The 25,179-nt window shown below is 37.1% G+C and overlaps 1 protein-coding gene across 2 annotated transcripts; it reads left to right on the top strand.

Annotated features, from left to right (window-relative positions):
• On the top strand, positions 1-24,527 carry HIKESHI (heat shock protein nuclear import factor hikeshi). Of its 2 annotated transcripts, XM_017510628.2 has the most exons (6): positions 98-236; positions 1,115-1,287; positions 3,716-3,953; positions 17,521-17,672; positions 23,127-23,245; positions 24,168-24,513. In XM_017510628.2, exons 3-6 carry the CDS (start codon positions 3,803-3,805, stop codon positions 24,220-24,222), a joined length of 477 nt encoding a protein of 158 aa, XP_017366117.1. In that variant the 5' UTR covers positions 98-236; positions 1,115-1,287; positions 3,716-3,802; the 3' UTR covers positions 24,223-24,513. The 2 variants fall into 2 exon arrangements, with proteins under 2 accessions (XP_017366115.1, XP_017366117.1); XM_017510626.2 differs by lacking the exon at positions 1,115-1,287 and having other exon boundaries at positions 1-236; positions 24,168-24,527.
• Positions 24,528-25,179: the final 652 nt, after the last annotated feature.

Below are 25,179 nucleotides of genomic sequence, written 5' to 3'. Positions count from 1 at the left end.
ATTGAGCGGCGTGCTGCTTAGGAAGAGAAGGTCAGAGGTCGCCGTAGCAGAAGGCGTTCCTGCCGCTGGCCCAGTCACCATGTAAAGGGGCAGACACCCTCCCGCAAATTCTGGAAGGTTCTTAGTCTCGACTAGGGCAGTAGCCCCAGGACTCCTTGTCGCCGGCTTCAGGTCACTGCCGGCTGAACGGAGCTGCCGCCGCCGCCATGTTTGGCTGCTTGGTAGCGGGGAGGCTGGTGAGGATGGGACCGGGTGTTACCAGGAAGGGGTCAGGATACCGAGGGCAAAGCCCTGCTGCTGGGAGGGTGCGCAGGCGCTAGGGGTGCGGGGAAGCCCACTTGCTGTACTTTGACTGGGTATGTGAGAATGGAGCGTCGGAAGCTGGATGCTCGCCTTTGCCCCATTCTGTTCAGATTCTTTCGAACAGTAGTCACCAGTATTAGTTGGCATTTATTAAGTGTGCATTTTATACCAAGTACTGGGCTAAGTGCAGTGCACGCCTTTGCTCAGTTATTCAGCCTTGTGTGTGGCTCTTATTTGGCACTTTGTACTTGATCCTCATAACTCGTGAGATGGTCTTTGACATTTTGAAATTGCGGAACTAAGCTTAATCGCCAGTATAAATACCTCCCTTATTAACGTGAGGTAGAGGTGAACTTGGGATTGAATCTGGTCTATAGCAAACTGTTTTTCAAAGATTAAGATGCTCAGGCAACGTATATCTGCTGGCTCCCTTTGGAAGAACCCCAGTAAAAAATACGCTTAATTTAATTGGAAGGGGGCTGAAACTTAACGTGTGAGCCATATCTGAGATAACCAGAGAAGGATGCCAGTAGTGTGTTTCCTTTCTGGTCAAAATAGATAACCTACCTTGCCAAATTGTTAGATTAAATGAGATCAGCACCTGGAATTGTTTAGGAATCATCTGGAAGGTGAGTCTTGTTTGTTTCCTTAGAAACCACATAGACATCAATTTTCAGGCCTGACTCCTTTCCCCTAGAATTATTTTTCCTTCTTTTTTCTCTTGGCTTTGTTAAATGTTGAAGCCCTTTTGCTGAATTGTCTTTTTTCCTCATCAAGTTTTGATAATATATTGTATTCTGTACATATACAGTTCTAAGAAGCTACAAAGATAAATTGGAGATGACTAGCCTCAGAAAGTTTGTCTCTTGAATAACTGGGAGACCCCTGTGGTGATGGTGGTAATTCATAATCCTGGTGAGATAATTTTGCCCCTGCACTTAATAGGGAAAAAGGACAAACCTGGAATGATTGTGACTCAGATCTGTGAGTGTTATTAATGAATGGCATTAAAATTGTGTTTTTTAAAGAATAAAAAGCCTATGTGTAATCCATGTATTTCTTACGCTGTCAACCAATTTGAAAGGAAATTTAGTTACGGAAATACCTGTCTGTATATATTGGGGATGCTTGGTCCTTTAATTATGGAGTATTAGGACACATTAATCAAAGGGCAAAAAGACTTAGTGGCATCTCAAAACTTAACTATATTACTCTGTTATAAGAAAAATCCACCTATCTAAACTTATTTTTTTCTTAGAGGGATACATCTTTTCTTAACATCAAAAATTAGAGTGTCATGATACACATTTGCAGAACATTCAGTACCTATACAAAGTTGACACTTAAGAAGTATTTATTTTGCCTGGTGGTTATTTCAAGACTCATAAATAACAGTTTCCCATGTTTTTTATAGTTTATATGCATGCCAAAGACTGGTGAAATTGAATTTGATACTAATGCAGGCCATTTAGTTTATGTTCTTCGTTTTATTCTTTATACTGAAGCTAGAGGATTTTAAAATGGGTCAGAAGACTTCTGAAGAGGAAATCGGTATTTGACTTTAGGAACACTCAGCCTTTGTATCTTGGGACTTAATTTAGGGCAGACAGTTGAGACTACTTTATAACTAATAGATAGTTAAAATTACATAGCAGTATATTTTTCTTAAGTTTCTTTGTGTGAGTAGAAGGATATTTTAGAGGGAAAACTTACTTAATACACATATTTTCTCTGTAAGGCATGTCATAGCCTTCTTGCAGTTAGGAAGACTAGGCAGCACTTGGTCATTTTAAACAGCACGATCACCAGCAAAAATCACAAAAATGCTTTAAATAGACACTGTGAAAAGGACACTTTCACATGAGGAGGCCTGAAACAAGATGGCATGTTCCACCTCAGCTGCCAGTGTGTGAGTTACACAACTCACTTTTTTTTTTTTTTTGAGACGGAGTCTCACTCTGTTGTCCAGGCTGGAGTGCAATGGTGTGATCTCAGCTCAATGCAACCTCCACCTCTGGGTTCAAGTGATCCTCACCCCTCAGCCTTCTGAGTAGCTGGGACTACAGGCATGTGCCCTGATGCCCAGCTAATTTTTGTATTTTTAGTAGAGACAGTGTTTTGCCATGTTGGCCAGGCTGATCTTGAACTACTGACCTCAGGTAAGCCAACCACCTCTGCCTCCCAGAGTTCTGGGATTACAGGCATGAGCCACTGTGCCAGGACTACAATTCACATTTTCTGCTGCTGTTCATGAGTATGTCCATGAATGGCTGCAGAAATGCAGCAAGCGTTGATTTGGGATTATAAGTTAGTTTTAGTGAGTAGGCGAATTCAGATACAGGATTTGTGAATAAGGATTGACTAATTACTTCTGGATTGCTTACCTGTTTTAATTATGTGAGATTCTTTTATGTATGTATGTATATATTTATTTAATTAATTTATTTTTTTGAGACGGAGTCTCGCTCAGTTGCCCAGGCTGGAGTGCAGTGACTCTATCTTGACTCACTGCAACCTCTGCAACCCAGGTTCAAGCAGTTCTCTGCCTCAGCCTCCTGGGTAGCTGGGTTTACAGGCACGCACCACATACCCGGCTAATTTTTTTGTTTTTAGTAGAGATGGGTTTTCACTATTTTGGCCAGGCTGGTCTTGCACTCCTGACCTCAGGTGATCTGCCCACCTCAGCTTCTCAAAAGTGCTTGGATTACAGGCGTGAGCCATTGTTACTGGCCTCTTTATCTTTAAACTGGAGGGTGAGAGCTTAGGTGATGTGTTTTGAATAACCTTTCATTTTTACAACATTATGAAGCAATAGTTATTTTTTATGTAAGTAAAATCCTTTCAGGATACCTCTGAAATAATTTATTTTTATTTTATTTGAGACAGAATTTCACTCTTGCTGCCCAGGCTTGAGTACAATGGCACAGCGTGGTTCCACTCACTGCAACATCCGCCTGTTAGGTTCAAGAGATTCTCCTGCCTCAGCCTCCTGATTAGAATAAAGGCTTAAGCCACCACATCTGGCTAATTTTTGTATTTTTAGTAGAGACGGGGTTTTGCCGTGTTGGCCAGGCTGGTCTTGAACTCCTGACCTTGGGTCATCTGCCCACCTAGGCTTCCCAAAGTGCTGGGATTACAGGCATGACCTACTGCATTTGGCCTGAGTTATACTTTTAAAAGACTGCATTTAGTAAATTATGATTGTAAAACCAAATAGGTATTTTTTTCTCTATTAAAATTAACTTTTTCTGTCATGTTGGACAGTTTCATAATTAAGACTATCAAGCTAACATTATATTTGGTAAAAAGACTATAATGGATTATGCTGGTAATATAGCTTATAAGCAATATTGTTAAGAGTTACAGAAACTCATAACACCATTGAACTAAGACAAGTTTCTTATTTTTCTAGGTGCAAACAGCTGCACAGCAAGTGGCAGAGGATAAATTTGTTTTTGACTTACCTGATTATGAAAGTATCAACCATGTTGTGGTTTTTATGCTGGGAACAATCCCTTTTCCTGAGGGAATGGGAGGATCTGTCTACTTTTCTTATCCTGATTCAAGTGGAATGCCAGTATGGCAACTCCTAGGATTTGTCACGAATGGGAAGCCAAGTGCCATCTTCAAAATTTCAGGTCTTAAATCTGGTAAGAATAATATATTAAAGTAGTTTTATAATTAATCAAACTTTTTTCTTAAGTAGCCTAACATAGAATATGGCTTTTCCCCCTTTCCATTGTGTTTTTCTGGTTGTTAAAGTAATACAAAACATTAGTTTTTAAAAAGACAATGCAGAGACATTTGAAAAATAGTGAAAGACTTCCTTGGCTCCTCAATCCTGCCCTCTGCCCCTAAAGAGAACAACTCTTTGTTGTAGTATAAACCTTTATAAAAATTTTTTTTGTAGCACGTGAGCATTTTAGCAAATAATGAGAGGAATCTTCTCAAAATTTATAATATGTACATCCATGTGTTAAGTGAGATGATAAAACAAGGCAGACTTATACAGCAACTAGAATAGAAGTACTTATTTTCTTCTGTTAAGATTTTTGAACTAAATTTGATCACCCCCCCAATGTTCTTCTTTTGGTTCTGTTGACATTACAGAGCTGTTAATTCTTTGCTTTGATACTTTGAGGCAGTTTGTGAAGAAATGTGAGAATGGAACTAGATTAGGTGCCATTTACACCAATCTGAATCTTGAATCTGATTCTGTTCTTGAATCAGATTCAAGATTCAGGCTCGCTTGAAAATCTAGATGAAGACCTGAAAATTCTTTTTTAAAAAAACTTTAATTTTTTTTGAGATGGGGTTTTCGCTCTAGTTGCCCAGGCTGAGTGCAATGGCACAATCTTGGCTCACTGCAACCTCTGCTTCCTGGGTTCAAGTGATTCTCCTGCCTCAGGCTCCCGAGTAGCTGGGATTATAGGCACCCGCCACCACGCCTGGCTAATTATTTGTATTTTTAGTATAGACGGGCTTTCACCATGTTGGCCAGGCTGGTCTTGAACTACCTACCTTAGGTGATCCACCCGCCTTGCCCTTCCAAAGTGCTGGGATTACAGACGTGCAAATTCTTAAAATATAAATATATATTCTCCTAGAAACTGTTTATGGAGTCCAACGAAAAATTATATTTAGGTACTGTGTAGGGTAATGTGTTTATATATATACCAAACATTTGGGTATCTGTTATGGAGATTTAAAGGTAATGATTAAGTTCTTGCCTGAGATAACTCTAGAGGAAGACATTTCTGTAGACCAGTAATTGGAAGGATGAAAAATAATAGTGGATATTTGTGTAAAGTGCTGAGGGCTAATAGAAAAGGTAGCAATTAACTCTGAAGTGGGTTAGGGAAGGTTTCTTGGGGAGGTGATATTGGAGCTCTTAGGCATACAAGTAAAACTTTGTCAGGCCTATGAGAGATCTGTTGGGCATTCTAGGTGGAGTATGTAATAGGGGCATAAGGTGAAAGTTTGAAAGCGTGATGTGCTCAGAGTGACGTAAGGCAAGGTGTCTGCGAGAAAGGTGGGCATAGATTTATGTAGCACACTGACTCATTGGGAATGTAATAGGTAAACAGTTTTTAACATGCTTAGGTCACAGACCTATTTGATAGTATTCTAGAAAATATGTGTACCATAATGTAAATACTCAAATATTTGCATCCTCTGAAGCCCATTCATGTATCCCTCCCCTAAAGCAACTGCTCTTGTAGGTGTAGAGAAGCCAGTGAACAATTTAGGGTAGAGGAATGATATCAGATTTTATTTTGTTCTGACGCCTGGGTGAAGAATGAACTGGGACAGTTCTATCTCCTCACAGAGGAGCTATTATTGTTTTACATAGTTGGTAATTTTACAAGGAGAAATGGGAGGCTGGGTGCGGTGGCTCAAGCCTGTAATCCTAGCACTTTGGGCGGTCGAGGTGGTGGATTGCCTGAGCTTAGGAGTTCGAGACCGGCATGGGGCAATATGATGGGAACCCCTCTATAGTAAAATACAAAAAAATTAGTCAGGCATAGTAGCATGTGCCTATAGTCTCAGCTACTCAGGAGGTTGAGGCATGAAAATGGCTTGAACCTGGGAAGCAGAGATTGCAGTGAGCTGAGATCATGCCACTGCATTCCAGCCTGGGTGACGGAGCGATACACGTCTCAAAAAAGAAAGAAAGAAATGGGAGAGAGCAAAACAAAACAAAACAAAACCAAAAAATAAGTGGGAGAGAGCAATATTTCAAGCTAAAAATTGTTTAGAATGGATGATAAATACTAATCTCTAGATTTAAGAAGCAGGTTAAGTCCCATGGTCCTTCTCTGTGGGGGTTTCATGAGATAATTATCATAAATCCCTAAGGCTATGGTTCTTAAAGCATGAGCTCTTTCCTGATCTGTATTATCAACATCACCTGGGAACCTATTAGAAATGCAGTTTGCTGGCAAGACCCCAGACCTAGTGACTCAGAAATTGGGTGTGGAATCTAGAAGTCTGTACTGTAATAAGTTCCCAAATGTTTGTGTTGCAAGCTAAAGTGTGAAAACTGCTCTAGGGCATCCATGGTACACATATTTGTTCTGAACAATCTTTGGGAGAATTAAGATGGTAGTCACTCTTAAATCATTTTTTATTCTTCTCTTTGGTTGTGCCTAGAAATAGACAATGTTATCTACAAGTAGAAAAAATATAAATAGATAATTCAGTTCATTCTAGTGAAATTACTGAACATTGAATATAAAGAGAAAGTAATAAAGCAGCCAGAGAGAGAAAAGTCATTTATAGCTGAACAGCAGTTAGTTTAGCAGACTTACCCAAAGCGTTAATAGGAGCCAAAACCCAATAGAATAACACCACTGATGTGCCAAGGAAAAATAAAATAACTTTGAAAACTGTCATTCTAAAGTGAAGAAATATATTTTCAGTTGGAGATGGACATTTGGGTTGTTAGTAGTTTTGGGCTCATAAAAAAATAAAACTGCTGTGAACAGTTGTCTTCAAATCTTTGTATGGACCTATGCTTTCATTTCTCTTGGGATGATACCTAGGAGTAGAATGCCTGCATCATATGGTAACTGAATGTTTTATTTTTATTTTATTTTTTAATTTTTTTATAAAGACGGGGCTTCACCATGTTGGTCAGGCTGGTCTTGAACTCCTGACCTCAGGTGATCTGCCCGCCTTGGCCTCCAAAGTGCTTGGATTACAGGTGTGAAGGCACCATGCCCGGCCTACTTTTTTTTTTTTAATTATTTTTATTTTTTTTCTCACTTCTCTCAGCTACACAGAATGTTTTACCTTTTAAGAAACTGCCAAACTACATTCCTACATGGTTGTTTTGTTTTAGATTTCTTTCTTTTTTTTCCTTTTTGAGACCAAGTCTCACTCTGTCTCCCAGGCTGGAGTGCAGTGGCATGATCTCGGCTCACTGCAACCTCCGCCTCTTGGGTTCAAGTGATTCTCCTGCCTCATCCTCTCGAGTAACTGGGATTACAGGCCTGTGCCACCACGCCCAGCTAATTTTTATATTTTTTGTAGAGGCGGGGTTTCACTATGTTGGCCAGGCTGTCTGGAACTCCTGACCTCAGGTGATCCATCTGCCTTGGCCTCCCAAAGTGCTGGGATTACAGATGTGAGCCTCCACACCTGGCCTTGTTTTACATTTCAACCAACAGGGTATGAAAGTTCCAGTTCCTCCATGTTCTCACCAACACTTGGTATGGTCAGTTTCAACCATCTAATAGGTGTGTGGTAGTATCCCATTTTGGTTTTAATTTGCATTTTTCTAATGACCAGTGATATTGAGCATTTTTTTGTTTGTTTTTGAGACCGAGTCTCACTCTGTCGCCTAGGCTGGAGTGCAGTGGCACCGTCCCAGCTCACTGCAACCTCCATCTCCCGGGTTCAAGCAATTCTCCTGCCTCAGCCTCCTGAGTAGCTGGGATTACAGGTGAGCACTGCCACGCCCAGCTGATTTTTATATTTTTTTAGTAGAGACTATTTTTGTATTTTTTGTAGAGACAGTTTTACCATGCTGGCCATGCTGGTCTCGAACTTCTGACCTCCAGGGATCTACCCACCTCAGCCTCCCAGAGTCCTGGGATTACAGGTGTCAGCCACCATGCCTAAGCATTTTTTAATGTTCTTGTTTGCTATTTATGTATCTTTTTTGGTTAATATCCAGATCATTTACATGTTTGTAATTGAGTTGTTTTCTTAAAGTTGTTTTGAGAGTTCTTTGTGTGTGTTTGTGTGTGTGTGTGTGTGTGTGTGTGTGTGTGTGTACATGTATATATATTCTTGATATAAGTTCTTTATCAGATAAATGATTTGAAAATATTTTTTTCCCAGTCTTTGGCTGGTCTTTCTCTACCAGTGATTTTGTTTTTGTTTTTTTCCCATCCCCTGTAACAGTGATTTTTGTAGAGAAGTTTTAACTTTTGATGAAGTCTAATTTTTCAGTTTGTTCTTTTCTGGGTTACTTTTGATGTAAGAAATCTTTGCCTAACCCAAGGTTGCAAAGATTTTCTCCTAGAGGTTTTATAGTTTGAGATTTTACGTTTATAACTGGGATCCAATTTGAATTTTATATTTATTGCAAGGTATCTGTCAAAATTTTTTTTTGGCAAATGGATATTTAGTGATTCCAACATTTGTTGAAAAGACAAAATCATGAACATATTTTTTGGTATCCATCATCAAACATGTTAACTTGATACTCACTTGCGAGCTTTCGACTGCTTATTTTAAAGTAAAATATAGGTTAGGCACAGTGGCTCATGCTATAATCCTGGCACTTAGGGAGGCTAGGGCAGGTAGATCACTTGAGCTCAGGAGTTTGAGACCAGCCTGGGCAACATAGCAAAACCTCATCTCTACAAAAAATTCAAAAATTTGCTGGGTGTGGAGGTTCATGCCTCTGGTTTCAGCTACTTGGAAGACTGAGGCCTCAGGAGGATTGCTTGAGCCTGGAGGCAGAGTTTGTGGTTATCTGCGATCATACCACTGCACTCCAGCCTGAGGAACAGAGCAAGACCCGTCTTCAAGAAAAAAGTAAAATATAAATATATGAGTATTTACGTATTGATCTTAAAGGAAAAGAAATAAATGGACATAGATACTTTTATAGGTTTTTTTTGACAAACACGGTATCTAACAGTTGGAAAATCTGAAAGAGTAAATGGATTCTTACACCCATTTATATAATAATCATAAGCAATACAGGAGTAGAAGCAAGCTTATTTTGCACCCAAAGTACATTGCATTGATTAAGGTGAATATTAGTTACCAGCCACTAGACCAGGACGCATTGGTTGTTTTTGGAGACATACCAATTAAATTGTCAATTTAATTGCCTCCACCTTACCCCATTCTTGCCACAGCTTTGCCAACGTTTTGAGTTTGGAATGGGCACAATATTTCTTTTTTGTTTATGATCATCTCTATATTCCCTATAGGACATGCTTAGGGAACAGTGAGACGTGTTCTGTCCTTTTTGTACTGTATTTGACTGTCTTTTCTCTTGTGACACCTAAGAGATTGGGGAGGCACTTTAGGATCATAAGAACCCAGACATTTCTTTATTGTATTATTTCAACCAATCGGGAGAAAAAATGTGTTAATCCAATTACTGTATCTGAAATTTTAGTAGTTTCTCAGTGACATATGTTTTCTGTTGTAGAGGTAAACAGTCTAAAACCCAATCCCAGAGTAATACTTGATCTAGTATGGGAAATACTAGATTTATTTTCATTCTGATAATACTGGTTCTTTTATTATCTGCTTTTTATTTTATTTTTATATTTATTTTTTAATAGACGAGGACTCTGTTGCCCAGGCTGGAGTGCAGTGGCTGTTCACAGATACGATCCCACTATTGATCAGCATGAAGTTTTGAAGCTGCTCCATTCCGACCTGGGCTGTTTCACCCCTTCTTAGGCAACCTGATGGTCTCCCATTCCCAGGAGGTCACCATATTGCTACCGAACTTAGTGTGGACACCTGACCAGCATAGTGCACTACAATCTAGAACTCCTGGGCCCAGGCAGTACTCCCATCTCAATTTCCCAAGTAGGTAGGACCGCAGATGCATTCCAACATGTCTGGCCTACTGACTTTTTAAAAAATAAATGGTTTCTCATAATTTCCATGATAGCAAGACTATTCATAGTTTTATTCTTAAAAACAAATTTTCAAGGCAATATTTGTGATGGTAGAGCACAATGCTTTATTAGAGAAAAATGAAGCAACTTAATATATTTAGAGACTTAGTGCATATCAACATAAAACAAATAACAAAATGCTATTAAAATGTTTTGGGTGGTTCTTTACTAGTTGTTTGAAAGCGTTTTGAATATTTAAACTATCAAAATTCTTAATTTATATAAAACATTAGACCTAGTATTCATAGTAGGAAATGGTATATCATTAAAACATAAGAATAAGTGAACTTGTAATAGGTTTATATTTTTCAGCTTTTCAGGTGCCCTTTCATGCTTGTGGGTTTAAGTTTGATTATATTGGGAAAACCTAGCTAACTAGCACATCAGGGTTAGGGAGAGGCTTGCTGAAGTACTTCGGGCACTTGATTGAACTGGGAATGTATTAAGTAACAAGTCTAGCAGAATTTTATGGGAGCTAGAGGGTAGAGAGTTACTTAAGTGAAACAAATTTCAGGTTAAGAAATTTGGGGCCAGGCACGGTGGCTCACGCCTGTAGTCCCAGCACTTTGGGAGGCTGAGGCAGGCAGATCACTTGAGGTCAGGAGTTCAAGATAAGCCTGGCCAACATGGTGAAATCTGTCTCTACAAAAAATACAAAAATTAGCTGGGTGTGGTGGTGCATGGTTGTAATCCCAGCTACTCCAGGTTGGGGCAGGAAAATCACTTGAACCTGGGTGGCGGAGGTTGCAGTGAGCCAAGATCTTGCCTCTGCACTCCAGCCTGGGTGAGAGGGAGACTCCACCTCAAAATAAAAAAAAATAAGTGGGAACCTGCAAGTACTGTAATATATGAGCCATAAGATCTTGTATTATGATTCTTAAATTATCCATTTATATAGTGAAAGCTTGGGCAGTTACTTTAGGCATTTCTGTTAAGTAAATTACAGAAGAAAAAACTATCTGTTTATGTAGTTAAGACTGTTGTGTTCTCATTCATCAGGTAATTATTGAACATCTACTTGATGCCTACTTTCAGCATCTGCATGTGTCTGTGAATATTATATATCACACCAAGACATTGTTCAGAGGAGACAGAATAGTGAGCTGAGATAAATGAGATTATCTCTTTGGAAGATTAGACTGGAGCAGGAACTTGAAATATGAGTAAGATTTGGATGGGATGGAAGTGGGAGGATGGGAATCACATTTGGAGATGATTAAAGTCATAAAAGTAGTAATATGCAGTGCATCTTCAAGTGACAGTGAGGAGGAGACTTTTAAGGGTGACATGTTAGGTTCTTTTTTGGGTAGAGTGAAAGGTAAGGTTTTAAAGGTAAACTGGAACTTTGTATGAACGGTCATGCTATGCGGGGTTTACGTTTTTTCTTGTAAGCAAGTGTTTGGGCAAGAGAATGATCTTAAAATGGTGTTTTAGAGCGGGGCATGGTGGTGGTGTGTGCCTGTAGTCCTGACTACTTGGCAGGCTGAGGTGGGATGATTGCTTGAGCCCAGGAGTTTCAGACTAGCATGGGCCAACGTAGTGAGATCTCATCTCTAAAACAGAAACGAAACAAAACAAAATTATGTTTTGGGAAAATAATTTTCTGGAATAGCTTAGGGAACCTTATTAAGACTACAGGGAGCAAATTCAATTAGGAAGGTTTTATAATGATTGAAGAATGAATGAAAGGGTAGCATACATTTAATATCTGCTATGTGCAATGCACAGTGCTAGGTTTTCATATGTATTATATATTTATCTTTCATGGTAAACTTAAGAGTTTGGTGTTGCCTCTGGTTTTCAAGATGCTGAATTTCAGAGAAGTTAATTTTTTTGCTCAGAGAGTCTTCTAACTTTTAGTGAGTATGCATAGATCTACTTATTTCAAACAGGTGTATGTTGAATGTTATATGGCAATACCGTACTTCAATTCCCTATTAATGGAAATCTGGGTTACCATTTTTTAATTGTTTGACTAGCAGTGCTACAATAAATATACTTACATATATCTTTGTACATAGTTTCTAGTACTGTATTTCTGTAGAAGAAATTCCAAGAAGTGGAACTAAGTTCCTGTATTAAAATGGCCTTTAAAACAAATGGTATAGGAGGCCTAGATGAAGGATCCTGAGTGGGTAATGGATCATGATTGTCATGACAGTTTTTAGAGTCTTAGTAAAGGTACAGTGTCCTTGTTACTATATAAAAGACCAGTAAGAGCACATCCCTGCCATGTATAATAGCCATGAAATATTAGAATGAAAAGCTCTAAAATAATTTAATTGATTCCTTAATTTTACTTTTAGGACTCTTGAAATCTAGAAAGTTTTGAGTGTTCCTGAAATAAGAGCAGGGATTAGATACTCAGATTTTTAGTTCACTGTTCTAAGCGTAGTAGGTATGTTCCTTTCCTAAAGTAAATTTAAGGAGAAAACATTCACATTGATTGATTGATTGACTGATTGAGATGGAGTCTCGCTCTGTCTCCCAGGGTGGAGTGCAATGGTGTGATCTTGGCTCTTTACAACTTCTGCCTCCTGAATTCAAGTGATTCTTGTGTCTCAGCTTCCTGAGTAGCTAGGACTACAGGCATGCGCCACCACATCTGGCTAATATTTTGTATTTTTAGTAGAGACTTGGTTTCACTGTGTTGGCCAGGCGGGTCTCGAACTCCTAGCCTTGAGTAATCCACCCACCTCGGCCTCCCAAAGTGCTGGGATTACAGGCGTGAGCCACTGCACCCTGACCGCACATTTATTTCCATGGTTTTATGTGTATGTGTGTGCACGCACAGATAACTCACATGCTTGTAACTGCTGTCTTCTGCCATTTTTACTTAATATTACCTCATAACGGATTATGAAATGTTGATGGGTTCCAAAAGTATTAAATGTTTAGTTACCTTTTCTTTTCCTCCACTCCTTTCCTGTTAGCCAAGTAAAGTGATAAACAGATACATTCTTATTTTTACATGAGTTAAGATGGGAAAAGAAGATGAAATTTTTATGTTTATTTAAAAGGAAAACGTGATGAGTTAAAAAAAAAAAAAAACTTTCAGAAACAGAGATGTGGAGGATATAGTCCACCCACTTTTTTGCCTATTTGTTTTAATTGGTAGTCTAGAATTGTATTTTGTTGGTAAGCTATGGTTTGATTAGTAGAGATGGGGTTTCACCATGTTGGCCAGGCTGATCTTGAACTCCTGACCTTGTGATCCGCCTGCCTTGGCCTCCCAAAGTGCTGAGATTACAGGCATGAGCCATCACACCTGGCCTGCTATAACTGTTTTCTTTAGTCTTCATGTCTTTTGCTGCTATGCACACTTACAAACATCTCAACCAGTGGACTTACTTTTAGTTTTTGAATTTCCCTTTTGAGCAGTTTTATCCATTAGAAGGATTGGTACTTCGTGAGTTTTGTTCTTTTGTAGAGGTCTTCTAAAGAACAGAGAGGGGGAAAAAAAAAGATAGAACATTTATTTATATGTTTTTTAATAGAATAAAACTCATTTTATCTTGCTGTTACCATATGGACCTTTTTGTAAATCTAAGAAGCATTTGGGAATATTACAGGTCTTGTTTTTCCTATATCTTGAAGCATTTTGTTATTTAATCCAAGAACTTATTTTATCAGTACTCATCAAAACTATACTTACAAAAAGTGGGCTAAAATAAAAAAAAAAAAGTTAGAATTGGCTAGAGTGGAAGTTGACAAACTTTTAGAAGGGTCAGTTAGAAAATATTGTAGGCATTGTGGGCTACATATGATTTCTGTGGCATATTGTTCTTCTTAACCCTTTAAATATTTGAAAACCATTCTTGGCTCCCAGAAAGGTTGTGGGACCGATTTGGCTTGTGGGCCTTGGTCTGTCATTGCATTAACCTAACAATTTTCATATTGCATTGCCCAAAGGATTATGCCATCTTTTACATAATATCAAAGGAGTCTGGAGACACCATCTTTATGGTCTCCTTTTAGCTTTTATTGAACAGTATGTAAACTCAGACTTTTAAATATTTTGTTCATAATGGCAAAGAGAAGAAAATTGATGGAGGAAGAAGTTTCACAATTATTAGGTTTCACAAAAGAAGTTTCACAAAAATCAGAAAGTGAATACTGAAAGGTAAATACTAGACTGATGACGATGGTAAAGTGGATCATATAAGCAAAATTACTTACTATGAATTTTCAGATAAGTCCTCATCATCTGAATTTTCTCAATATAGATGCCAAAAAAATGAACAGGTTGTAACCATAAGCTATAACCTATTAGAAATCTGACTTCTAAAATTTATAAAATGGATGTGTTCCATGTTCATCCATGATGCCTGATGGGCAGTTGTATTCAGAGGACATAGCCCATTTCGGCTGTGTCTTAAAAACAAGGAAATGTGGATTGACAACCTGGATTTGCCGTATTACTCACCAAAAAAATCTAATAAAGTTGTTTTCCACTATTTCCTGATTCTTGTAAACATTCTTTGTAAAATACGCGTGTGTGTTTGTGTGTGTAAAGGTTCCATTAGATGCAAATAACAAATGATGATTACTGCCTTTCCTTGTATACTGAGAGTAAAGAACTAGCTTCCTTTAGGATTTTTTCTTCTGAGTTGTGTTTTGTGTTAGGCTCTTGATTTACATGGAAGAGGGATGCTTTGAGAAAGTCTTAAAGAGTAGCTGCTGCATTTACTGTGTGTTTTAAAGAACTTGATCTAATTTATGTTAGTTTTTTATATTAAGAGTAGGTTATCTATTTTGCTTGCTCTTCTGTTTTTGTATTTATAATTTATTTTGCATTTATTTGATAATGATATGCTTTAATAATGATATGTTTTCTGGATTTTAGCGTAATTCTAGATTTAAAAGAAATCAAATGGTAGAGTAAGGAACTTCAGAAAATCCAGTCTTCCATAAAAGAATAACAGCTGTCAGAAGATCATGGCTCACTGCAGCCTCAATATCTTAGGCCTAAGCGATCCTCCCACCTCAACCTCCCAAGTAGCTGGGACCATAGCATGCACTACCTCGCTTGGCTAATTTTAAAATTTTTAAAGAGATGGAGTCTTCCCATGTTGCCCAGGCTGGTCTCAAACTTCTCAGCTCAAGTGATCCTCAGCCTTTGAAAGTGTTGGGATTACAGGATATGAGCAATTGCATTTGACCCAGAATCAGCTTTTTTGGAATACTCATAACTAACCAAAAGCTTGTAGCAATCAGGGCAACACTTATTCAAGAAAACCCACCAAATCTCAGTAAGAACAGTGAGCTTTGTGGCATTTGGCTACCCTGGTCCCATCTGCTTCTCAGCTCAGTGGTAGCCTTGAAAATAACAGTCTCCATTCCTGGTGCTGATACAGGAAGTAGGCTAGACCTAATTCAGAAAAAAAATTGTAATTTACTTGTTTTCATCGTCTGGTGGCTTGCTAGAAGACTGTTTCAAAAAAAGATGTTTGCCCTTATGTCACCTAACTTGGAGCTTTTCTGATGGAAAAGTAACTACCTTGGGGGTATTCGTTAGAAGTATGGCAAAGGAAAACAGTTGGAGCAAACCAAAACTAACCAGATAGATTAGAAATGAGATGCTTTGGGGAATAAGGGCTTTAAAATTCTCTGACATATTCTTGGGAATCTAGAAGGGCACATGCATGCCCAGAGCTTTGTGCATACTCAGGAAAGACCTGAGAAGACCCTAAGCTTTCTCTTCTGGCTCACTTTAAGTCTCTGCGCAAGCAGGAAATGAAGACTAAGGTGGAGTTATAAACTGCTTGGGTGAATATTGAAGGCATGTCTTAACACACAGAGCCCATCTGCAAAGACTAGCAGAACTTTTTGGTTTCAGATGTTTAAGGAAATTTTTTCTAATCACTAGCAGACTACTAACCTATGGAATAGAGACTTCACTGGCCACACATAACAAAGAAACGGACTTTACAAATTAGTGCAGAAAAGTCATTAAATGAGGAAACAACTACACAAAACAGTAACAACAGACCCCTAGAAGGGGAAACCTCTGATTTAATAGAGTTGTCACACTGTAATATTCAAAATGTCCTGCTTTCTACAAAATGATTATAAAGTATACAAAGAAGCAAAGAAAGACTCTTATACAGAAGAAAGGAACAGAAACAGCCCCCAACGAAGCATAGACAAAGACTTTAAGTAAGCTGTCTTTATTATGCTCAAATTGCTAAAGGAAACTAGGAGAATAGATACATCATCAAATAGAGAAAATACAGAAATTATGAAAAGAAACTGAAAGTTTATAGCTGAAAAGTACAGTAACTGAAGGATTCACTAAAGGGTTTAAATAGCAGATTTGAGTAGACCAAAGAAAGAATAAGTGAATTTGAAGATAAATTAAGTGGAATATCCAGTTTGAAGAGCAAAGACTTAGAGATGTGTGAGACACCCTCAAGTGCACTAACATGTACAGCAGACACAGTGTAATGACAGTAACAGAAGGAAAGGCTCTCGAGAGGGCTGCAAAGAATATTTGCTATGGTCTGAATGTTTGTTTCTTCTTATATGATGTTATCTTTCATATTTGTATGATGAAATCTTAACCCCAAGGTATTGGGAGGTAGGGACCTTGGGTAGTGACTGGGTCATTGGAGCAGAGCCCTCATGACTAGTATTAGTACTCTTAGAGTAATAAGAAGATCCCTTGCCCTTCTACCATGTGAGAACACAGTGAGAAGTCACTGTTTGTGAACCAGAAAATGGGTCTTCAGCAGATACCAAGTCTGCGGGTTCCTTGATCTTAGACTTCCCAACCTCCAGAACTTTGAGAAATAAATTTGTTACTTATAAGTTACCTATTTTATGGTGTTTTGTTATAGCAGCCTGAACAGACTAAAACAATATTTAAATAAATAATGCTCAGAAATTTCACAAATTTGATGAAAAACATTAACTACATTTAAGAAGCTCAAGAAACTCCAGGTAAGAAAAACTACACCAAGACACATGATAATCAAACTGTCAAAGGTAAAGAGAGAATGTTGAAAGCATCAAGAGAAGTAACTCATCACATACAAGTATTCTGGATGATTAATGGCTGATTTCTCATCAGAGACCACATAGTCTTCTAGAAGGTAGTGGATTGGCATATGCAGAGTTCTGAAAGGGGAAAAAAAAAAAGCTGTAAGTGAAGAATTATATATTCAGCAAAACTGTCTTCAGAGATGAAGGAGAAATACTTTCCCAGATAAACAAAAACTAAGTCATTGCTGGCAGACCTGCCCTATAAGAAATGCTTAAAGGGAGTCTTCTCTATTTATTTTTCCCACACTCTGTTACTGTTGGTGTCTAGCTGCAGTAGTGTCAATACATTTTAGAAATATAACAGGTATTTTTCTGGTGGGAAACTTTTAGTTCTCTTATCCTTTGTTAATATGCTAAAAACTAAGTAGCCTTTTGCATCTATCTGAAGAGACAAACTTGCACGTAAGAAAACTTTTTCATGTATATAAATCAGAGGTACTTTACATATTTACAAAGGAAATTGTATGACTACAAGTTAAATTTGAAATGTGTGGCATATGTTAATTTCTTGCAGGAGAAGGAAGCCAACATCCTTTTGGAGCCATGAATATTGTCCGAACTCCATCTGTTGCTCAGATTGGAATTTCAGTAGAATTATTGGACAGTATGGCTCAGCAGACTCCTGTAGGTAATGCTGCTGTGTCTTCAGTTGACTCATTCACTCAGGTAATGCAACACACATTTCATTCTTTACCTCCCCCTCCACTGCTATATTAAGGTATAAAGACAAATTAAAATCATATATAACTATGGTATACAATGTGATGTTCTTGATACATGTTTACATTTTGTTTGGTTTTTTGAGAGATGGAGTCTCACTTTGTCACCCAGGCTGGAGTGCTGTGACGAAATCTTGGCTGACTGCAATCTCTACCTCCCGGGTTCAAGCGATTCTCCTGCCTCAGTCTCCTGAGTAGCTGGGACTACAGGCATGTGCCACCACACTCAGCTAATTTTTTAATTTTTATTTTTTTAGTAGAGACAGGGTTTTGCAATGTTGGCCAGGCTGGTCTCGAACTCCTGACCTCAGGTGATCCACCTGCCTTGGCCTCCCAAAGTATTGGGATTATAGGTGTCAGCCACTGCACCAGGCCTATATTTTTAAATAAAATCAAGCTATTTAATGTATCTGTCACCTCACACAGTCATCATTTTTTTTGTAGAGAACACTTAAGATCTAATCTCTTAGCAAATTACAAGTATACAATACATTAATAGTAACTGTAGTCTCCATGCTGTACAATAGATTTTCAGAATTTTTTCATCCCGTTGAACTGAAACTGTGTGCCCTTCGACCAATATGTCCTCATTTTCCTTTCCCTTCCACTCTTCAACACCTGGCAACTACCATTCTACTCTCTGCTTCTATAAGTTCAACTTTTAGATTCTACATATAAGTGAGATCAATCATGCTGTTTGTGCTCCTGGCTTATTCTACTTAGCCTATTGTGCAGAGGAAAAATTGATGATGTAGGAGAGCAGGGAGAAGTGCTAAAGCAGTGTTCTTGAGTAGAAATGGCAGCATATATTGAGGTGTTGACTTTAGACAGGATAATGTGTATGTGGGTACAGATTCAGGAGGTTGGTAGATGTGATGAGAACTTGTGCAGGCACTCTCCTGATTTCTTCTTCTTGCTTAGTGAAATAGAAAGGAAGATCATTAGCCAAGACTGAGGTATTAGAAATTGAAGTAAAAAAAGACTTATTACGTAACTGGCAGAGGATGAGTGAATGGATTAGGGGAACCATATGTGTTTGCCTGGCAATACCAGAGGTGTACTTTTGAAGGTTGTAGTCATGAATTTAAAGGAGATTTGTCACATCTTTGAAAATGTACTTAATTGAGAATGAGACACTCTGGGTCCCAAAAATGTTTTTTTCCATAATTTTACAAATCAACTGCTGTGCTGAAAACAAGCTATAAAATAATCATAGTATCCTGTGTAGACAATATTTAAAAGGGGTCTGGAAAATACACGTTAAAATGTTGTCAATCTGGAGAAGAGTAAGAAGCCTTTTTTACTGTACATGTTTATAAATTGAGTGTTTTAAATAAAACTATGTTTTTAATTAAATGTATTATGAAATATTTTAAGTACACAAAGTAATTTATACATTCCACATGTAGTTATTATGTAACTACTCTGTACCAGGCATTTCTAAGCATATATAGATAGATACATACAGGCCCACAAAATAGAGTAACACCTATCTTTATAGAGCTCTCTTTATGATGGGGTTTATATTAAGACTTCCATTGCCCCCTGGATTTAACTGTTATATTTTGTCATATTTGCTGCAAATTTTTAAAAAAGAAATTAAGGCATTATTGGTATAGCCCACTGCTGCCTGCTTCTCTTCCTCCCTTTTACCTTCTTTTTATTTCTTTCCTAGTCATATTTTAGTGCTAAAAAAATTCCCGTGTATCCACTAAATAGGTATATACTATCTGTATGTGTTTAAACATGTTTCTAATTTCTTAGTTACTCCAAATTTTTATGAGTATTACATGTATTGGTTTAGTAAAATAGTTTTATATGTGAAAAAGCTGTCCTCTGTTACGACTTTACATTCTACTTCTATTCTGCTCCTCAAAAGCAGAATAATTTTCAACTCCCCTCCCCTTTCTAACCTATTTTTTACTAGTGTCTATTGTTTTCATGTATCAGAAAAAAAACTTGCTTAATCTGTTATTTACTTTTTTCCGGTATAGATGTTTTCTATTTATTTACAAATAAGACATGATGAAACTCTCTCACTCCCCTGCTTCCCAACATGTACACACTACTTTTCTCCCCACCTTCTCAGCATACATTTTTGTTAAATCATTATTAAAAGTTTACAATATCATGAGAACGTAAATATTTTTCAGAACTGAACCATGTGTGGTACAACGATTACATTTCTTTTCTTGTATAATTTTTCGTTTTTCCTGGTGGTTTCATTTTCCTCATTTTTTTTCCTTTGCATAGATTTCTGTTTCCACTTCTAATTTAAGCTTAAACTCTACCAAGTGTAAATTGTCATTCAGTTTATTTAAACCTACCAGTTTTAAATTGGTCTTGGAAATATTCTACTTGGAACTCTCCTTTCTTTATTTCCTTTTTTTTGAGACAAGGTCTCCCTCTGTCGCCCAGGCTGGAGTGCAGCGGTGCAGTCACAGCTCACTGCAGCCTCAAACTCCTGGGCTCAAGCAGTTTCCTCACGAGTAGCTGGGACTACAGGCAAGCATCACCAAACCCACCTAACTTTTTAATTTTTTATAGAGATGGGGTCTCATTATGTTGCCCAGACTGTCCTTTCTTTTTTGTTCCACTGTTGACTATTCTCTGGACCTGCTGTATAGCTGTAAACAAGGTTATTTCCTTTCACCATTACTATAGAAATTATTTTTGTTTGTCTTCTGTGTTTAATCCTTTGTTTTCTGGTTCCTTTGTTTTTCCTTCTTATTTATTTTGTATGTTTTAAAAATGAGTATAAATAGTATTCTATACAACTTGCTGTTCACTCAACATTATTTTTAAGATTTATCTATATTGATACATGAAATATACTTTGTTTTGATTGCTGCATAATGTGCCATTGTATAAATGAGCCACAGTTTTTTTTCATTTCATTTTTCATGTGTTCTCACTGATAGTAATCAGCCCTTTAAAATTTTGCCAAACTTATGGGTGAAAATTAGAATATCGTATTTAGTTTATATTTCTTGATTACGAGTGCTGTTGAGCATCTTTTCACACTTCTGGGCTGTGTTTGTATATCCTTTTATAGGAACTGACTTTATATGTATTGTCCAATTTCCTATTGTATTGCTTTTGGCACTTTTTAAATTTAGTCTTTTGGGAAAAGAAACTAAGATGCCTTTATGTGTTCTGGATAATAATCCTTTGTAAACCATGTTGCATTTTTCTCCTTCTAGCATGGTGCTTGTCTTTTTAATACTGCTTATCGTGGTTTTCCATACAGATATACTATATTTGTATATGAATTTATTGTTTCTTTTATGATTTGTGGGTTTTTTAATATTTGAGAAATCCTTTTCTACCCTGATATGTAAAGATGTGTGTGTGTGTGTGTGTGTGTGTGTGTGTGTGTGTGTGTAGAGGTGGGGTCTTGCTATGTTGGTTCTTACAGCCCTAAGGTTTACTTTTTGAATTATGTTTGTGTGCAGTATGGGAAGGTAATTAAATTCATTTTTCCTCTTATGGAAAACTAGTTATAGCCCCATTAATTGAGTAATTAGTCCCTTTTTTTTTTTAACCATGAATAATAGCATCTTTGTCATATATGCTTAGGCTTATTTCTGGGCTCTCTCTTTTATTCCAATTAGTTTATTTGCCTGACTCTTTGCCAGTAAGTCTTAATAATCTGGTAGGGCAAGTTCTTCCTCATAGTCATCAAAATATGTATAGGTATTCTTCATAATAACTGTGTAGGTATTCTTCATAATAATTATATCAGCTTGTTGAGTTTTATGAAATAGTATTAGATTGTCAAGTTTCATGAACAACCTTGTTGGAATTTTATTGGAAATAACATTGGATTTATAGGTTTAATTTGGGGAGACTTGGCCACTTTTACCACATTGTCTTCCCATATGTAACATGGCATATCTTTCCATTGAATATATGTAGGTTCTTTTGTTTTCTTTCAGTAGTCTTTATAATATTTTCCACAAAAATCTTGATAGTTTGTCTTAGCATTTTTTCTAGGCATTGGAGAAAATGCTTTGTTTATATTCTGAATGGAATTTTGTTAAAGTTACACTTAAAAATTATTGTCACTGGTGTGGAGGGTTGCTGTTAATTTTTTTTCCCCTAATATTGATCTTTTCGTTGTGACTTTAGTCTGGGTACACTGGCACATGCCTGTAATTCCAGCACTTTAAGAGGCTGAGGTGAGAGGATTGCTTGAGCCTAGAATTTTGAGACCAGCCTGGGTAACATAGTGAGACCCCGTCTTTATAAAAGTAAAAAATTATCCAGGGATGGTGGTACATGCTTGTAGTCTCAGCTACTTGGGAGGCTGAGGCAGGAGGATCACTTGAGCCTGGGAGGTCAAGGCTGCAGTAAGCCATGATTGTGCCTCTGCATTCAAGCCTGGGTAACAGAGTGGGACCCTGTCTTAAACAAACTGATAGTGACTTTACTAAATTTTTGATATTAATCAAGTGCCTTCACAGTAGACACTCTTGGATTATATTGCTTTCATATTAAACAACCAAATTGAAAAAACCTAATAAGACAATTTCTCTTGTGTAGAGAAGAGACAGCATAGCTGATTTTGTATTTTTGAGAAAGTGATGCTGGCAGGATTATATTTACGTGAGTAGAAGGTAGTATTATCTTTAGAAGTTCAGTTATATTTAGGGTTAGTACTTAAGCCCATTTGATTCTCAGAAAATATGAATTCGTTTACTTCTAGCTTCTACCAAGGAGACTTGGAGTATAGTAGTGAATCTGATCATTTTAGAGTCAAGGAGAAGATACAGGTTAGAAAACAGAGGAAACCGTATAGTGTTGGCTTTATCTTCTTTCCAGCAATGGAAATAATCAGTTGTTCCTTTATAATATGTAAACTCTTATCTCTCTGGCAGGTAAAAGACTTCTTAGAGATGATTACTATTTTATATGAGAAAATGTTGGCCAGGATGGTCTCGATTAAAAAAAAAAGAGAAAGAAAATAGGTTGATTTGGGGAGAGTGACAGTTGAGGAGGGACATAGTGGATGCAGATGTGGAGATGAAAGAAAATATTTTGAAGAAAAAGGTTTTTCTTTTTTTCCCCAAAGTGAGTAGCATATTTCACAATGTCATTATATGTATGTTTGCTCTTAACTTTCTTTTTTCTTCATTTATTTAATTTTATTTTTTTGAGACAGGGCTTTGCTGTGTTGCACAGGCTGGTTTTCAACACCTGGCCTCAAGTGATTCTTCTGCTTCAGCCTCCCAAAGTTTTGAGATTACAGGCATGAGCCACCACACCCAGCCAACTTTTAGCATTAGACTGTCTTAGAACTAACAGTCCTTATAAACAAGTTAATATGAGAATATTTTTAATTTAAAAATACTGAGTTCTAAATGAAGTATAATCCATTAATCTATTATTAACTTTTCAGTTCACACAAAAGATGTTGGACAATTTCTACAATTTTGCTTCATCATTTGCTGTCTCTCAGGCCCAGATGACACCAAGCCCATCTGAAATGTTCATTCCGGCAAATGTGGTTCTGAAATGGTATGAGGCATTTTCTGTCTAATATTACAGCTTTTCGTAACTGAGCATCTATTTTGCCTGTGCATATATTCCTTTTTTGACATTTAAACATAGTCTTTTGTGGACATCAGCACTGCATGCTATTGAAGTATGTACTACAGAGATCTGATGAGAAACAGTTCTTACCCTATTTTGTTATATAGTAGCCATTATGAATTTATAAAGACAAGAAAACATAATTGCCTATGTTTTAGGGACCACTATTAAAGCTTATAAATATTTGTTTATTTTCACTTAGAAGTACCATCTATGAGACTTGAAATATCAATCAAAACTTTATGTTGTTTTGAAGATCTTGATCTATAGTAAACATGTACCTTTAGGGTATGAGAGTAGTTTATACTGCACCCTAAACATGAATGGCTAATGAATCTATTTTCCAACTTTCCCATGTTTTATAGATATTTCTTTTCACTTTGAATATCCCAGTGGTGGGAGGATGTCTAGGAAATGTTTCTTGAGAAGTGGTACCATGGTGTAGCATGGAGAGCACTGGAATGCACTAGGTTTGAATTTTGGCATAATGTAGCTATATGACCCTGAGCTAACTTCTCTCATCTGCTCATCTATGGAATGAGGGAATAGAGTTTAATTCGATTTTTTTCCTTAACTCCCTTGTAGCTCTTAAATTTGCAGAAGATAAACAATTACTAAAATTTTTTACAACTTGTGCTCTCTGATAAAAGCTAATCAAAACTGCCCCCATATTTAAATTCCTATGCTTGCTGTCTTTTTATAAGAATAATTACATTTCCAGATTATCTTTTTCTATAGCTTTTTAGAAATGACATGCAAAATTGTTTTGGGTAAGTTATTTGGCAGATAGTGAAAGATCCTATTTTAATTTTCTTGTGAATGTAAACATATGTGTTTTCTTTTCCAGGTATGAAAACTTTCAAAGACGACTGGCACAGAACCCTCTCTTTTGGAAAACATAATAATTTGAATAAAATAATTTTTAATGGATTCTGAAATTTGTCATGTTTTATAGATAACTGGCTCCATCTAAAAGTATGAAGGCAATGGATCATGAAACCTAAGTTTAAAAACTACTTAATGACTGAAGCTTAATTAAAATCTTTATTAAAAATTGAAAACATCGAAAAATGAAAATATGTTCATCATTAGTGACTTTTTTTCCCCTTAAGCTTAAAATACTATTCAGAGGCAAAACATTTTGTTTTGGCCATGGTTCATTTTTTACTTAAAATAAAGTCTATTTGCAACAGCAATGTGTCAAGTAGCACTGCATGTGTAATTATTTATTTAAATGAAACTGGTTTGCTGGAGTAGTTAACTTTAAATTACCTATCTCAAAATTTGGGAGACTTGAAAAACATGAAATATACATTTTTAAATATGGGAAAATTTTCAGGGACTTTTTCCTTAAGATTACCAGTTTTTTCAATTAACACAGCTTGGCTGTCACTTTTTATATCTGCAGGTTCATATATGTTTAATTAAATTGCCATATGGGTGAGCTTTTATTTAATACTGGTAAGCATTTATGTGTAGAATACAAGATTCTTCTTGTTAATGGATGATTTTATTGGTTCATGTTCTGTTGATTATAACAATACCTGAAATTGGGTAACTTATTTACTTAAATTTTTCTTTTTTTTGAGACAGGTTTTGCTTTGTTGCCCTGGTTAGAGTGCAGTGGCGTGATCACAGCTTATTCCAGCCTTGACCTCCTGGGCTCAAGTGCTCATCCTGCCTCAGCTTTCCCTGTAGCTGGGACCACAGATGTGCATCCCCACACCCAGCTAATTTTTTTGATGTTTTTGTGGAGACAAGAGCTTACTATGTTGCCCAGACTAGGCTCGAACTCCTGGGCTCAAGCGATCCTCCCACTTCAGCCTCTCAAAGGGCTGGGTTGGTAATTGACTAATGAA

This window comes from Cebus imitator, unplaced genomic scaffold, assembly GCF_001604975.1.
Source record: "Cebus imitator isolate Cc_AM_T3 unplaced genomic scaffold, Cebus_imitator-1.0 Scaffold442, whole genome shotgun sequence".
Classification (NCBI taxonomy): domain Eukaryota; kingdom Metazoa; phylum Chordata; class Mammalia; order Primates; family Cebidae; genus Cebus; species Cebus imitator.
This window is presented reverse-complemented; position numbering and strand designations above follow the sequence as displayed.

What these genes read in the sequence shown, in the direction of transcription:
- HIKESHI (XM_017510626.2), top strand. Translation starts at nt 207, where the DNA reads ATGTTTGGCTGCTTGGTAGCGGGGAGGCTG. An exon ending in AATTTCAGGTCTTAAATCTG is followed by an intron (nt 3,954 to 17,520) that starts GTAAGAATAATA and finishes AATTTCTTGCAG; the next exon opens with GAGAAGGAAGCCAACATCCT. An exon ending in GCAAATGTGGTTCTGAAATG is followed by an intron (nt 23,246 to 24,167) that starts GTATGAGGCATT and finishes TTTCTTTTCCAG; the next exon opens with GTATGAAAACTTTCAAAGAC.